The sequence below is a fragment of the Rattus norvegicus genome, chromosome 1 (genome assembly GCF_036323735.1).
Source record: "Rattus norvegicus strain BN/NHsdMcwi chromosome 1, GRCr8, whole genome shotgun sequence".
In the NCBI taxonomy this organism is placed as follows: Eukaryota; Metazoa; Chordata; class Mammalia; order Rodentia; family Muridae; genus Rattus; species Rattus norvegicus.
In genome coordinates this window covers 60867288-60881572 of record NC_086019.1, presented here as the reverse complement: position 1 = coordinate 60881572, position 14285 = coordinate 60867288, and the positions used below count along the sequence as shown (strand labels likewise).

Here is a 14285-nt window from a genome sequence, read left to right as displayed (position 1 = left end):
TTCTTTCTCCTCCTCTCTTCCTCTTCCTCCTCCTCCTCCTCCTCCTCCTACCCTCCTCGTTCTCCTCTGCTGCTGCTGCTGTGCCTAATGCTGCTTCTGCTATTGTTGCTACTCCTGTTGCTGCTGTAGTTTCTGCTGGTGTCTTTTCCATTGCCATGTGTCTGAAATCACCTACTGTTTATACTGAGGACATGAAAGAATTTCCAGATGACACTGTGAAATAGACAAGACAATTTATTCCAAGCAAAAAAGACGGTCAGGTAGAATTCTTAGCTTACCATTTGGGGCTTTGATTTGCCTTACTATATTATAACTTCTTTTTTCTACTTCTCAGTTGAGGTCTTTGAAAGAAACCATTTAGAACTACTGCCTATAAAATTCAATAGATCACTAGGTCTTAGGAACAAAAAAAAACCAGTATGCAAAACAATATGCATGCATGCAGGATTCTGACCATCAACAATAACCCACAAACTAGGTTGTTGATACTTATTCAATGACAAACCTTGTTAATTAGTTTTGAGGCTTAATGGAATGGGATGTTACATTTGAAAACATAAGACTCTGTTCTGCAGCACTTGTGATTGATGACCACATGTGAAAAGATCAGTAGCCCCTGGAGGAGTCCATGAGCCCATGAACCTCTAGTCCCCACCCTGTGGGAGCTATTGGCCTAAGGGGGAGCTGGAGTCCATCTGAAGGGATGGGCCACACTAGAAAACTCTGTAGAGTGTGGAACTCATCAATCCTATTGGGTCCCTGCTGGGAAGAGGAGAAATCAAGAAGAGGGAGATGGCTTGGTGTTGGGGAAACCTCATAAAGAACTTAGAGCAGATACAAGGTAAGAATTGTGGGGAAAATGGAAACCAGAGACAGAGGAAGGACCAGCATAGAGCAAACTGAAAAGGACAAAGCACAAAGGTACCTGGGCTATGCCTGCTGCTTGTTCTCTGGACTCTCCCTGTGGCTCATTTCTGCGGGGAGATTCTGTTCTGCCCCGGGCGAGGTTTCTTACTCCTTGGCAAGCAGCAACACAGCTTTATCAGGGCATTTGCTATATTCCTGGTCCACCCCTTAAAACCTCTGTGCCGGACCCTGCTGGGGATGGGCTTATCCTCTAATGGGGCTCTGTGGGAGAGTGGGTTGTCTTCTTTGATTCCCTTATTGCTACTCTTCTCACTGAAGATGCTTGTTGTTTGAATGAATGGGAAACTCACGGCACATTTGTGATAGTGGTCCTGTGTTGGTGTCATTGGTAGTGGCCTGAGACGACCAGCCACAGTGGATCTTTTGCCTCCTTTTGGATGAGCATTCTGGCCATAGTGAGATACTTGACCATGGGAGGATGACACCCGCAAGGTGCCAAGGACTGGCAGGCATCCACTCCTCTTTGGTTCTAATCTAAAAGCAGCAGCAGGATCAAGGCTAGGGAATGGGGCTGCAACGGGACTCACTTGCTGTGCCTGGGCTGTGCAGCCATCCCCCTGGAGAGCCTGCTTTTGTAGAAAGAAATAAGTTGCCATTTCCTCATCATATTTTCTTTGTTTTAAAGAGTGTTTTACTACAGAGGCTTGGAATCCAATGCTTTTCATGGCATCCAAAATGGCCGGGTCTGGTGTGAGGGGAAGCAGTTCTTCATAGGGACCTATCAATCCGTTCCAGTGTTCTTTGAACCAAGGGTGTTTCATCGCCTTTCTTGCTGTTGGTCTAAAGTTGGGATTTACTTTCAGTAATTGACTAAGGAGGTCCTCCTGTTCTTTTGAAACCCCACAGGGAGCAGGATATACCCCTGCCACTACTTGTCTTTGCAGTTCTTGGATGATCACTGAATCAAATGGGAGCTTTCCCACTACCATACAGTACAAGACCACTCCTATAATCCACATATCATTCTTCGGCCCGTCATACCGATGGCCAAGGAGGAGTTCAGGGGAACCAAAAGAGTACGTGCCGCAGTGGTGGTTTAGCATTTTTCCAGGTTGAAATTGGGTGCTAAGCCCAAACTCGATGACTTTGACCTTTTTGTTTTTATCAATCATTATATTGTCCAGTTTGATGTCTCGGTGAACAATCCCCTTTCCATGGCAGTAGCTCACTGCTGACAATATCTGTTCAAATATTTGCCGGGCCTCATCCTCCTCTATGTGCCCTGACTCTCTGATGTACTGGTAGAGTTCTTGGCCTTCCACCAGCTCCATTATGAGGTATATTCTCGTTTCCTTTTCAATAACTTGTATGAGAGACACTATGTTGGGGTGGTTGATCTTTCTCATTATGTTTGCTTCCATCATGGCTGGCTGGAACCACTGCTTGTCCTTTCGCAGAACTTTGACAGCCACCGGGGTTCCTGTGAGCCGGTGGTGGGCCAGGAGGACTTTGGCGTTGCCCCCTTGCCCAATTGTCCCCAATACTTGGTATTGGGAAAGGAAGTTGCCCTCCTCAGAGATACTGGGCTCGGGTGTAGGGGTTGGTAACTCCTCCTCAGTCTCTGTAGGCATTTTATCAGTACTAATGCTACCTAAAAATAACAAAAATGGAACCAAATATTGAAAAAGATGGAGCAATATAGGAGCTAAAATTACACTTGTGGTACCTAAAAGAAACAAACAAAAGAAAAAGAAAACAAACAAACAAAGACAAAGTAAAAACTAGACTAGAAAAATAGAGCAAAATTATGAAAAAGTTAAGGGGAAAATATGAAGAATCATAAGTAAAAGCCACCCGAATAACCAACCCCAAAAGAGAAAGCCAAGAGCACACACATACTAAATGCAATGATGAAAATAAAAATTGTCATACTACAATAGGATTGGGCGGCCAAAGATGGTCAATACTATGAATAGATGTTCATTGAAGAAAAAAAAACAGATGAAAGAAATGAGAGGAGAAAGAAAGTATAAGACAAAACAAACAAATATAAAAAGCCAACACTTAAGGGAAAACTCCATTGAATTTCAGGACCTAGTGATCCACAAAAATCCACAACTCTCCAGAGCAAAATACTGAAAATTAAAATTAACCAACCACAAGGAATAAGGCAGTTAAATATCAGTGAATAGTAAACCTTAAACAAAGGCCGAAGAGTCAAAGTGTCACAAAGGGCAAATTTGTATCAAGTCTAAGCCAATGATTGCTTGAACTCAATAAATAGAGAAACAGGAATAATGTAAAAGGATGAAACCGCAGGATATTGAAAATGGAGATAGAGTGAATCATCCGACTGCAGAACCGTAAATAATCAAAGCAGTAATATAGCATGTGAGAACATAAAAACCACCAAAAAATGAAACCAGCAATCCATAATAAGTAAGTAAGTAAATAAATAAATAAATAAACAAAACAAAAAACAAAACCACAATAAGGAAATAGCCAGTTTCTTTGCCAATATGTGACCTAATTCTTTCTCTTGAAGTCATCCAAAAATCAATCAATCAAGAAATAGGCAGCCAGCCATCTACATAGGCCTTTAAACTGATATTATGGGGTTGGCATACCAAATGCCTGGGAGCGACTGGACAACCAGCCCAGATACTTGGGCAGCTGCAGGCCAGTGAGTGAGCCTGTCTTGAAAATAAGGTTGAGAACCTACCTCAGGAACAGCAGCCGGGGTGACTTTTGGCCTCTACACTCTCTTGCACTGAGGTGCAGGTAATATAGATACAAGGGGCAAAAGGGGATGGGCACGTGCACACACAGACACACAGACACAAACACACACACACACACACACAGGCACACAAACAGGCACACACACAGAAATACACAGAAGTGAACTTATACTCACACAAACTCTTACAAACACCCAGATTCACACAAAACACGTATACTTACACACAAGCAAACCTGGAAAAACACACGTCAGACACATACACACATACACACAGGGATACACATACGCACAAGAAGACATACACACATACAAACACATACACACATACAAACCTGTAAACTCACACACTCCTACATATACTGACAAACACACAGGCAAAAGAGTACACGCACTCACACACAGGCCAATCTGTCAACACACACTCTCTTACACACACTGATACATACACATATACACAGTACAGTAAAATTCGATACAACCACACACAGCTCACTAGATACAACCAAGTCGCAGAGGGCTCCACTCCACACCTCCTCTCAAAGCACTCAACGAATTCCAGGCCTGGCAACAGCTTAATATGTGTTTGCTGGGCCGCCTCATAATCGCTCCTCATGAGGTCACAATAGGACCTGTCATGACATGGATGGGAAGGACTCTGAGACTGTGGCTTCTATGGGATATGGAAAGACTTTAGGCTGTTAGAAATAAAACCCTGTAAGATGTTTAGCTGTCCCTAGTTCTCTGTTTTGAATGTTTACTCTGCATCCTGCTTTAAAGTCCTCATGTCTACACTCAGGGTGTCACGTTTTCTTTGAATTCTGAAGGATTACCTCAAACTGATGGTATAGTTTTCTTTTTTTAAAGACAAAGCTGTTTCTAAACTGACCCATCAAGAGGACACTGTTCTCATAAGTCCTCAGAAAGGCTCTAGGTTATCATCAAACACCTGAGACAAAGCTGCAGGACTAGGCAGAGACTTGAGTTTGAATCCCCCAAACGCCTAATGGATGCATCAGCAAAGCTCATAAGCTTTCTCTGTGGAGAAGTTAACATGGACCAACAGATTAGAGGGCCAGAGCCCCAACCCATGCTGGGTGGATACTCTCCTCTGACATCCAACACAGAGATCTTTGTACAGAGATCAGGAGAAGGCTTCTCTTAATAGCTTTGCAGAGCACCTCAGGCTCAGGGACTCAGGACTGATACCCATAGAATGCTGTAGAGGAACCCTTTGTGATTCAAGGGCTCATCTGCCTGGGTCCCTGAGCCTCTAGAGATGATCCCAGGACTGGGCTGTGGCTGGTTATGGGCTCAGACAGGGAGGTGCCAGGGGGTTTGCCCTTGGCTCCTGGGAGTAGAGCAGTATTTCTTTCCCTGTCCCTGCTTTTTGAACTTTTCTTCCTTGGGAAAATGGAAGGACTGGAAGAAGTCTGTCTATGGAGAGTGAGGCTGGCTGGGAAACTGCTCGCTGTTCTCCATTGTCATCCTGCTGGGGGTTTGGAGTTTTTGGCAGGTTAGCCTCTCCACCATTCCAATCTGCTTCTCTCCATTTAATCCATGCATCTCTGTCTCTTCACTTCGTGACATGGTTGCACAAGTCCTACCTGTAGCTGCCACTCCAGGGCATAAGTCCCTCAGTGAGTGAATTCCAGATGGTTCTGTCTAGAGAGAAATTGTACAGTGTCGTTGCTTAGTATGTAGGTACATGGAAGAGGATACTGCACGGCATCCAAACACATATCATATAACATCAATCCACATACTCTGGTACTCATCGGTTCTATTTACACCTTTCGCGATTACTGCTATTCACTGTACTGTGAAGTGTGAATTTTTATTATGTTTCACTTCTGCAAAGGAAGAGACAGTGTTTAGCACTGGAGATTCCAAAGGCCTAGCTGGAAGGGAGGCCTTGACACACAGGTGTGCTCCTGGGAAAAATCTCTTTCATAAAACGCCCCGTTGAATCCCATGATGTGTGGATTGCTCTATGCCCTATCTAGGGTTGATGTCAGTGTAAATATATATATATTTATATATATTTATATTTACATATTAATATATATATATATATTAATATATATATTAACTTGAGTATTTCTTATACACATTTCCAGTATTCCCTTTCCCAGTTTCCGTGCAAACATCCCCTTCCCTCCTCCCCATCCTCCCCTCCTTGTCGCCCTCCTCCCAACAATCTAGTTCACTGGGGGTTCAGTCTTAGCAGGACCCAGGGCTTCCCCTTCCACTGGTGATCTTACTAGGATATTCATTTTCCATGTTCCCTTCCCCAGCTTCCAGACTTTAGAAGCTTCACACATGAGTGGCATTCTCTTGGAACGATGAGGCTAAGAGGCTGTAGGCTGTCTGCTTGATCTGAGAGTGCTAGGATATCCTGCTCCTAAGGGAATTGTTACTGCTCCATTGCAATACTGAGAATAGCATCAGCAGGCTTCTGGTTTGTACTCCCTGAAACAATACTGTCTTCTCCAGGAGTGGATCCAACAGCTCTCAGAACCTCCTCAATAACTATGTGTTTCACAAGGATTACCTGCACTTGCTTACACACCCCTATTCTGTGTTCTGAAAACTTTTCAAAGCCCATTCATTTGAGACTGGTGAGTTCAGGACAGTAGTCCCAAGTGTCTTGTCCTACCCTGACAGTTCACTCTCATGAGGCATCACCTGCCCTTGACAGAGGATTTTCCCACGGGACTTGGATGTACGGGGAATTGTGTGTACTGACTCCTGTCAGATCTGTACAAGATGGCATCAAGGCCCCATTTGCTCTTCATTATGGAATTCACATTCCTGGCACTGTTCTTGGTATTTAGGTCCATGTCAGTCCATAGTTATATGTTAGCATGGAAACCCAGGGCAGCTGCCTTCAAATATATTCCTAGTATGGACCACATCTTCACCTTGCCAGACATAAAGCACAGCAAAACACCAGGCAGGCAGAGAACCCTCAGGGGCTGGAACTGGCATGTTCAAACACTCCGGCTTGACCTTGGCCAGCACAGATTCAGAGGACAGCCTCTATGTAGGAAGATCTCCTTCCTCCTCTCAGAGTATAGGTCATCTAGAGTTAGGCTAAGGTGCTGGCACCCATGTGAGCAGAGGCAGCAGCCTGGGCTTCTTCAATGTCAAAGCCTGCCTGCCACCCCTGTATCACATGTCAGAGCAGTCCATCTCATGAGAATTCTAGTTGTGCTGATACCCTGGGTGACTATCCCATGTTCTGCTGCCAGTTTCTTTGCTTCCACATGGCCAACTGTGAGAAGGGATTGAGAAAGGGAAGGTGATGAAGCCCTGCTAATATCTACTTGGTGCCAGCAAAGAAAATGGGTTCTGACTGGCCAGATCTTTGAGTTAGATTTTCAAATATGCCACCTCGGGACAGTTAGTCGGCACTTTCAGGAAGCTGCTCCAGGGTGGGAACAATGAGACTGGATCCCTGAGGCTGGTGCAGTTGGCCAGGGATTTTGGGACAGTAAAGCTGAGTGGGAACCCTGGGCCAGGTGCAACAGGGCAGGGACCCTGGTTCAGTTACAACAGAGCAGGGATCCTGGGGGAGATGCAAGGGGGCAGGAGTCCTGGGGAAGGGATCTTGTAGTAGTGGCCCTGTGGCATGTGCAACTGGCAGGGACCATGGGGCAGGTGCACTGTGACGTGCACCCAAGCTGGAATGTTCAGACAGGTGTGTGTTTGCTTCATGCAGCTGCTGTCTGAAGTAGAGAACACTGGCAACTGCCCCAGAGGGGATTTTGGGAAGTCCTTCCAAGAATCCCTCAGCTCCTAACTGAGAAGCTATACATTCCACAGATAGGCCTTTATTGAGATGAGCAGATTCTAAGGGGGCTGCCTTGAATGAACAGCCAAAGAAATCAGAAATGAAGAACAAGCAATTGCAGCAGACATATCCAGTGTGTTTTGCTCAGAAAAATAGGACTGGAAGAAACTGATTAAGTCAAATTACTTTATCTATCTATCTATCTATCTATCTATCTATCTATCTATCTATCTATCTATCTATCTACCTACCTATTCACCCATCCATCATCCATCCATCCATCCATCCATCCATCCATCCATCCATCCATCCATCCATCCATCCATCCATTCATTTCCCTGAGCCAAGTCAGCTTTTATTTGTAAGAAGAAGGTCACAGCGGCGCTCCCTTGTGGTGACAATGAGGATTGCAAGGAGTGAGATGGATTATTTGTTTGATTGTTTGTTTGTTTGTTTTTTTATTGCATGAGGTGGGATAGAATGCCAGTTGTGGCCAGTCCCCATCAGCATCCACTGTGCTACAGACCCAGTCTCAGTGTGACACAGAAGAGGCCTAACTGGAAAGTTTGTCTTATCTCTAAGGGACACTGTATAATACAATACTCTGGACTGCAGATCAGTCAAGGCCTGTGTTTAGGAGACTTGGGAATAGAATGAATGTCTGTGAGTCTGGACTTAGACTCTGTGGAGGGCTCAGGTCACCGGACTGTCCTGAAGCTTCCCACTGTGATTTATTTCCCTCCTACAGAGCCAGACATCTGAGCAACTGCATTTCCTGATTATCCCCTATTCCTCTTACACTGTGTAGAGTGTTCAATCTCAGGGAGGGCCTGGGAATCTGAGAGACACCACTCAGCCCCCTGGGCCTGGCTGACTCAACCTGAGGCTACTCTGTGTGTCTTCATTTTGCTCACCCTCCAGAGACCTCAAAAGGCAGCAGTGAGCTTGCTGAGAGGCAAGGAACCTCCATATTAGCCCAAGAGCAACTGTCCTCTTTTACAGGTTCATCCACAGAGCATGTAATTTTGATTGATGCAACAGTCTGGAAGAATGGATGACATCGTCTCCCAAGGGCAAGTGCTGTGCTAGTGGATACTGAGGAGCTGCAGGGATCAGACCCCTCCCCATCCTTCTCCAGCCTCTCTTGTTCTTCCTTGTGATGGTTCCTGCAGATCTGAAAGATCCAGGCAGTACATGACATGGGTTTGAATATAATCTCATTACACTTTATTCCTTTCTCTGAATCTAAGACCAGGTAATTCCTACGTTTGTTTGTTTATTTACTTATTTATTCATTTGATATATATGTGTGGGGTGTGTGTGTGTGTGTGTGTGTGTGTGTGTGTGTGTGTGTGTGTGTGTGTACATATATATAATGTCGCTGTTTTTAGATATACCAGAGAGGGCATCAGACCTCATTAGAGATATTTGTGAGCTACCAAGTTGTTTCTGGGACTTGAACTCAGGACCTCGGGAAGAGCATTCAGTGCTCTTAACACTGAGCAATCTTTCTGATTTCCATTCTAACTTTCTTAATTCCAGTACTGTATTCTTTATTTAGGTTACATCCTGATCCCAGCCACTTTCCCTCCTCCTTTCCCAGTGCCACCTTACAAATCCTTCTCACCATAATGCTCTCCCTTCTCTTTGTAGAAGGGCAGACTCCCTAGGTACCACCCCACCCTGGGACATGTATTCCCAGCAGTATCAGGCACCCCCTGTCCCACAGATTTACAATCAGGCTGCCCAGGTATGGGGAAAGGTTCCCATGGCAGGCAAGAGAGACTGAGACAGTCCTGGATCTACTTGTCAGATGACCCACATGGAGACCAACTGCAGATAGCTACACCTGGCCCTGGGGTTGGTTGCACAGGCTCTAGCATACTCCATGGTCCAAGGTATCTGACTATAGGGGACTTCTTGAAGTGTTTTTAACCCCTCTAGTCTGCTCAGCACTCTCCCCCACTCTTCCACAAGACTTCCCAAGCTCCATCTGAGGACTGGCTGTGGCCTTCAGCTGCTGAGTGAAGCCTCTCCAGAGACAGGTGTGCTACTTCTCTGTCTGCAAATAAATCAGAGTAACATAAGTACTGTCAGAGGTTGTCTCTGTCACATGAGATGGATCTCACTTTGGGGCAGTCATTGATTGGTTGTTCCCTCAATATCTGCTTTACCTTTATCCCAGCACACTTATTGGCAAAACAGATTTTGAGTTGAAGGTGTTGTGAGTGCATTGACGTCCTCTTCCTCTTCTAGAAGTTCTTTCTTGCTACAGGAGGTGGCCATTTCCGTCTTCTGCTCCGGTAGGAATCTAAGCTAGAGTCACCCCCATAGACTCCCCCATCCTCTCCCTTACCAGGCATCCAGCAAGTCACCAGAGATCCCTGGACACTCCTGCCCAGACAATTTGTAATCTCACTCCTAGCCCTCTTCCAAACCCCTCTCCCTAGACCTGACCAGCATTTCCATCTCCTTTCCTGCCTCTTCTCTTACCCTGTTCCATCATCCTTCTTAGACTATTTTGTTTCTCCTTCTTGTGAGATCCACACCTCCTCACTCAGGCCCTCCTTCTTCCTTCATGCCTATCAACCTGTTATCCTGCACTTTATGGTTAATGTCCACTTATAAATGACATACATTTTTCTGTGGTTCTGGGTTACCTCACTCAGGATAACATTCTCAAGTTCATCCATTTGCCTACAAAATTCATAATGTATTTATTCTTAATAGCTGACGAGTATTCCATTGTGTAGAAATACAATATTTCCTGTATCCATTCTTCAGTAGGGGGACATACAGGTTGTTTTCAGTTCTTGGACATTACAGGTAAAACCACTATTAACATAGTTCATCAAGTGTCCTTGTGGGATGGTGGGTCACCGTTTGATTATATGTCCCAGGGTTGTTTTGCTAAGTCCAGATGAAAACTGATTCCCAGTTTTTTGAGAAACTGCCAATATGATTTCAAAAATGGATGTACAATTTTTCAATCCAAGCAGCAATGGAGGAGTGTTCCCACTATTCCACATCCTCATCAGCATGTGCTGGATGTCACTTTAGATTTTTATTTTATCCATACTGATGCACATAAGTTGGAATCCCAGGGTGCTTTTGATTTGGATATACCTGAGGACCAAGGATGGTGACCAGTTCTTTAAGTGGCTCTTGGCCCTTCAAAGTTCTGCTGATGAATTTATCTCTGCACCACATTATTAGGTAAGGATATTTGGTCTCTTGTAGTTTCACTTGTTATTTATGTAATTTTAATTTTAATTTTGTGCACTATAGGGTTGGTGAAGATCCTCTTCCAACCTGTATGCAGACATTTCTATTAAGTGTTTTGTTTTACTTACAGAAGCTTTTCAGTTTCATCAAGTTTCATTTATTAATTGTTGATCTCAATATCTGAGCGCCATTGGTGTTCTGCTCAGGAAGTTGTCTCCTGCACCAATGTGCTCAAGCCTATTTCTCACTTTTTCTTGTATCAGATTTGATGTATAAGGTTTTATTTTGAGGTCTTTGATCCACTTGGACATGTGTTTTGCACAGGTTTATAGATAAGGCTCATTGCATTCTTCCCTATGCCTATATCCAATTAGACCAGCACCACCTGTTCAAGATGCTTTCTTATTTTTTGTCATATGATTTTGCCCAGTTTATTGACAATAAGCATCCATACTTGTTTGGGTTTATTTCAGGGTCTTGGATTTCATTTTATTGATCAGCCTGCCTGTTCCTATACCAATACTGTAGTTTTATTGCTATAGCTCTGTAGGACAGCAGTAAATCAGAGATGGTGATTCCTCCCGAAATTCTGTTATTGTTCGGGAATGTTTTAGCTATCTTGGGTTTATTAAATCTTTCACTTGAAGTTGAGAATTTCACGTTAAGGTCTGTAAAGACTTGTTTTGGTATTTTAATGGGTATTGCATTCACTTTCTGATATCTTTCAATTGCTGTTTTCAGAGATTTAAAATTTTTGTCATACAGATCTTTCACTTTCTTAGAGTTACACTAAGACATTTACATTATTTGTTGCTATTGTAAAGAGCAATGTTTCCCTAATTTATTTGTCAGCCCCTTCATTGTTTGTTTAAAAGAATGGTACTGATTTTTTTTTTTAGTTAATGTTGTATCCACCCACTTTACTGAAGGTATTTATCAAATATAGGTTTTCTGTGATAGAATTTTTGGGGGCTCTTGTACATACTATGATATCATCACAAATGCCAATATGATATCTTCTTCCCTTCCAATGCATATCTCATTTTTCACATTTAGTTGTCTTATTCCTCTAGCCTGAACTTCAGGAACTATATTGAAATGTTAGGGAGAGGGTGGCCAGCCATGCCCTGCCCCAGAGTTTATGGGAATTATTTTAAGTTTCTCTCTATTTAGTTTGACATTGGCTAGTGGACTGCTGTATATTACTTTGTGTTCATGTATTCTTCTGTATCCTTCTCTCTGTGTAAGTTTCACATGATGGACTGTCACGTTTTGCCAAAGGCCTTTTCAGAATCTACTGAGATGATCATGAGATTTTTTAAAATTAATCAATTTATTCATTTAATTTCAAATGATATCCACTTCCTTGTTGCCCCTCCGCAATCACCCATTCCATCCTCCCCATGCCCCTCAGCTTGGCGTCTATGAGGGAGCTCCTCCACTCTCTCCCCTACTCCCGCCTGACCACTCTAACATTCCCCTATGCTGGCATATCAAACCTCCACAGGACCAGGGGCCTCCTCTCCCATTGATGTCAGTGAAAGCCATGTATCTGGAGCCATGGTTTCCTCCATGTGTATTCTTTAGTTTTTGCTTTGTTCTTCGGAGCTCTGTGTGTCCAGTAACCTGATAATGTTTTTCTTATGGGGCTGAATTCCCTCAGGTCCTTCAGTCCTTCACCTAGCTCTTCCAGTGGGGTCCCCAGGCAGAGTCTGATTGTTGGCTGTAAGTATCTACAGCTGTATGGGTCAAGTGCTGGTACAACCTCTCAGGGAATAGCAATAGCAGGCTTCTGTCAGTAAGCACATCTTGACATCAGTACTAGTGTCTCAGTTTGGTATCTGCTCATGGGATGGAATCCTAGGTGGAGCACTGAAGGAAAGGTATGGCCTTTCCTTCAGTGTCTGTTCTATTTTTTTATTGCTGTCTTTACTTTGGACTTGAACATACCTAGGTTAAAAATTTGAAATGAGGAGTTGGGGATTTAGCTCAGTGGTAGAGCGCTTGCCTAGCAAGTGCAAGGCCCTGAGTTCGGTCCCCAGCTCCGAAAAAAAAGAAAAAGAAAAAAAAATTTAGGATGATTGTGTGGCCCCTTTGCCTATGTGGGGCTGTGTCTATCTAGTGGTGGTGTCTATACAGATTGCAGGTCCCCCTTGTTGCATACGTCAGATAAAGTCAACCTTTTGCATCCTGGGGGACTCTCACTTCCCTAACATCTGGGACTTTGTAGTGGCTACACCCAGTTCATCATTCCCCACTGCTACATACTTTTAATCAATTTCCTGAAATTCTAATTCGCTCATGTCTTTTCTATCACCTGATCCTGTCCTCACCACAACCCTGCATATGTATCTACCACTACTCTCTTGCTCACAGGTCCCTGCCTTGCTCTACCTCCTGTGATTATTTTGTTCCCTGTACTATGTGGGAATGAACATCCACACTTTGGTCTTCCTTCTTCTTTTTTTTTTTTTTTTTCGGAGCTGGGGACCGAACCGAACCCAGGGCCTTACGCTTCCTAGGCAAGGGCTCTACCACTGAGCTAAATCCCCAACCCGGTCTTCCTTCTTCTTAAGCTCCATATGGTTTGTGAGGTTTATTGTGGCATATTGAGCTTTTGGGGGTAATAACAACTTATGAGTTTGTACACAGCTTGTGTCTGGGTTACCTCTCTCAAGTTTATATATTTTAGATCTATTCATTTCCCTGTAATTTCGTGAAGTCATTGTTTATACTAACTTGGTAGTACTCTAATGTGCAAATGCATCTCAATTTCTATAGCCATGCTTCCATTGAGGTACATGTGGATTGGTTACAACGTCTAGATATTATAAATAAGGCTTATATAAACATAAGGGAGCATGGGGCCTTGTTATATGTTGGAACATCTTTGAGGATTTATGTCTAGTAGTGTTATAGCTAGTTGTTCATGTAGAACTATTTTTAATTTACTGAGGAAGCACTGAATTGATTTCTAAAGTGATTTTACCAGCTTGCAGTTCTACCAGCAGTAGAAGAGTGTTGCTCTTTCTCCACATCCTTGCCAGCATTTCCTGTCACCTGTGGTTTTGATCTTAGTCATTGCTGTGCTGTGGATTGTGAGGGTCATTTTGATTTACACTTCCCTTAAGAGGAAGGATGTTGAACACTTCTTTAAGTGCTTCTCATCCTTTCAAGGCTCCTTAGTTGAGAATTCTTTGTTTAGCTCTGTACACCGATTGAAAAGTATTGTTTTTGGATTTTTGGAGACTAACTTCTGAATTTTTGTGTATTTTTTATATTAGCTCTCTATCAAATGTAGGATCAGTAGAGATCTTTTCCCAATCTCTGGATTTCCATTTTCTCCTAATGATTTAGACCTTTGCCTTACAGATACTTTTCAATTTTATGAGGTCCCATTTGTCGAATGGTGATTTTAGAACATAAGCCATTGGCATTCTAGTCAGAAATTTCCCCCTGTGCCAATGTGTTTGAGGCTCTTTCCCACGGTCTCTTCTATTATATTCAGCATGTCTGGTTTTATATGGAGGTTCTTGATCCACTTGGACTTGAACATTGTACAAGGATTTGAGAATAGGTAAATTTGCACTCTTTTCGTGCTCACCGACAGTTCAACCAACACCTTTGGTTGAAAATGCTGTTTTTTTTTTTATGCCA

The 14285-nt window shown here is 43.5% G+C and overlaps 1 protein-coding gene across 1 annotated transcript; it reads right to left on the bottom strand.

Annotated features, from left to right (window-relative positions):
- Positions 1–646: 646 nt before the first annotated feature.
- Positions 647–4175, bottom strand: LOC134485026 (sperm motility kinase Y-like). Its single transcript, XM_063280847.1, has 2 exons — positions 3590–4175; positions 647–2518 (listed from the first exon to the last, which is right to left on the bottom strand). Exon 2 carries the CDS (start codon positions 2496–2498, stop codon positions 969–971), a length of 1530 nt encoding a protein of 509 aa, XP_063136917.1. The 5' UTR covers positions 2499–2518; positions 3590–4175; the 3' UTR covers positions 647–968.
- Between the last annotated feature and the right edge of the window lie 10110 nt (positions 4176–14285).

Excerpts from the sequence above, each read along its gene's own strand:
- LOC134485026 (XM_063280847.1), bottom strand. The coding sequence starts at position 2,498 with ATGCCTACAGAGACTGAGGAGGAGTTACCAACCCCTACACCCGAGCCC.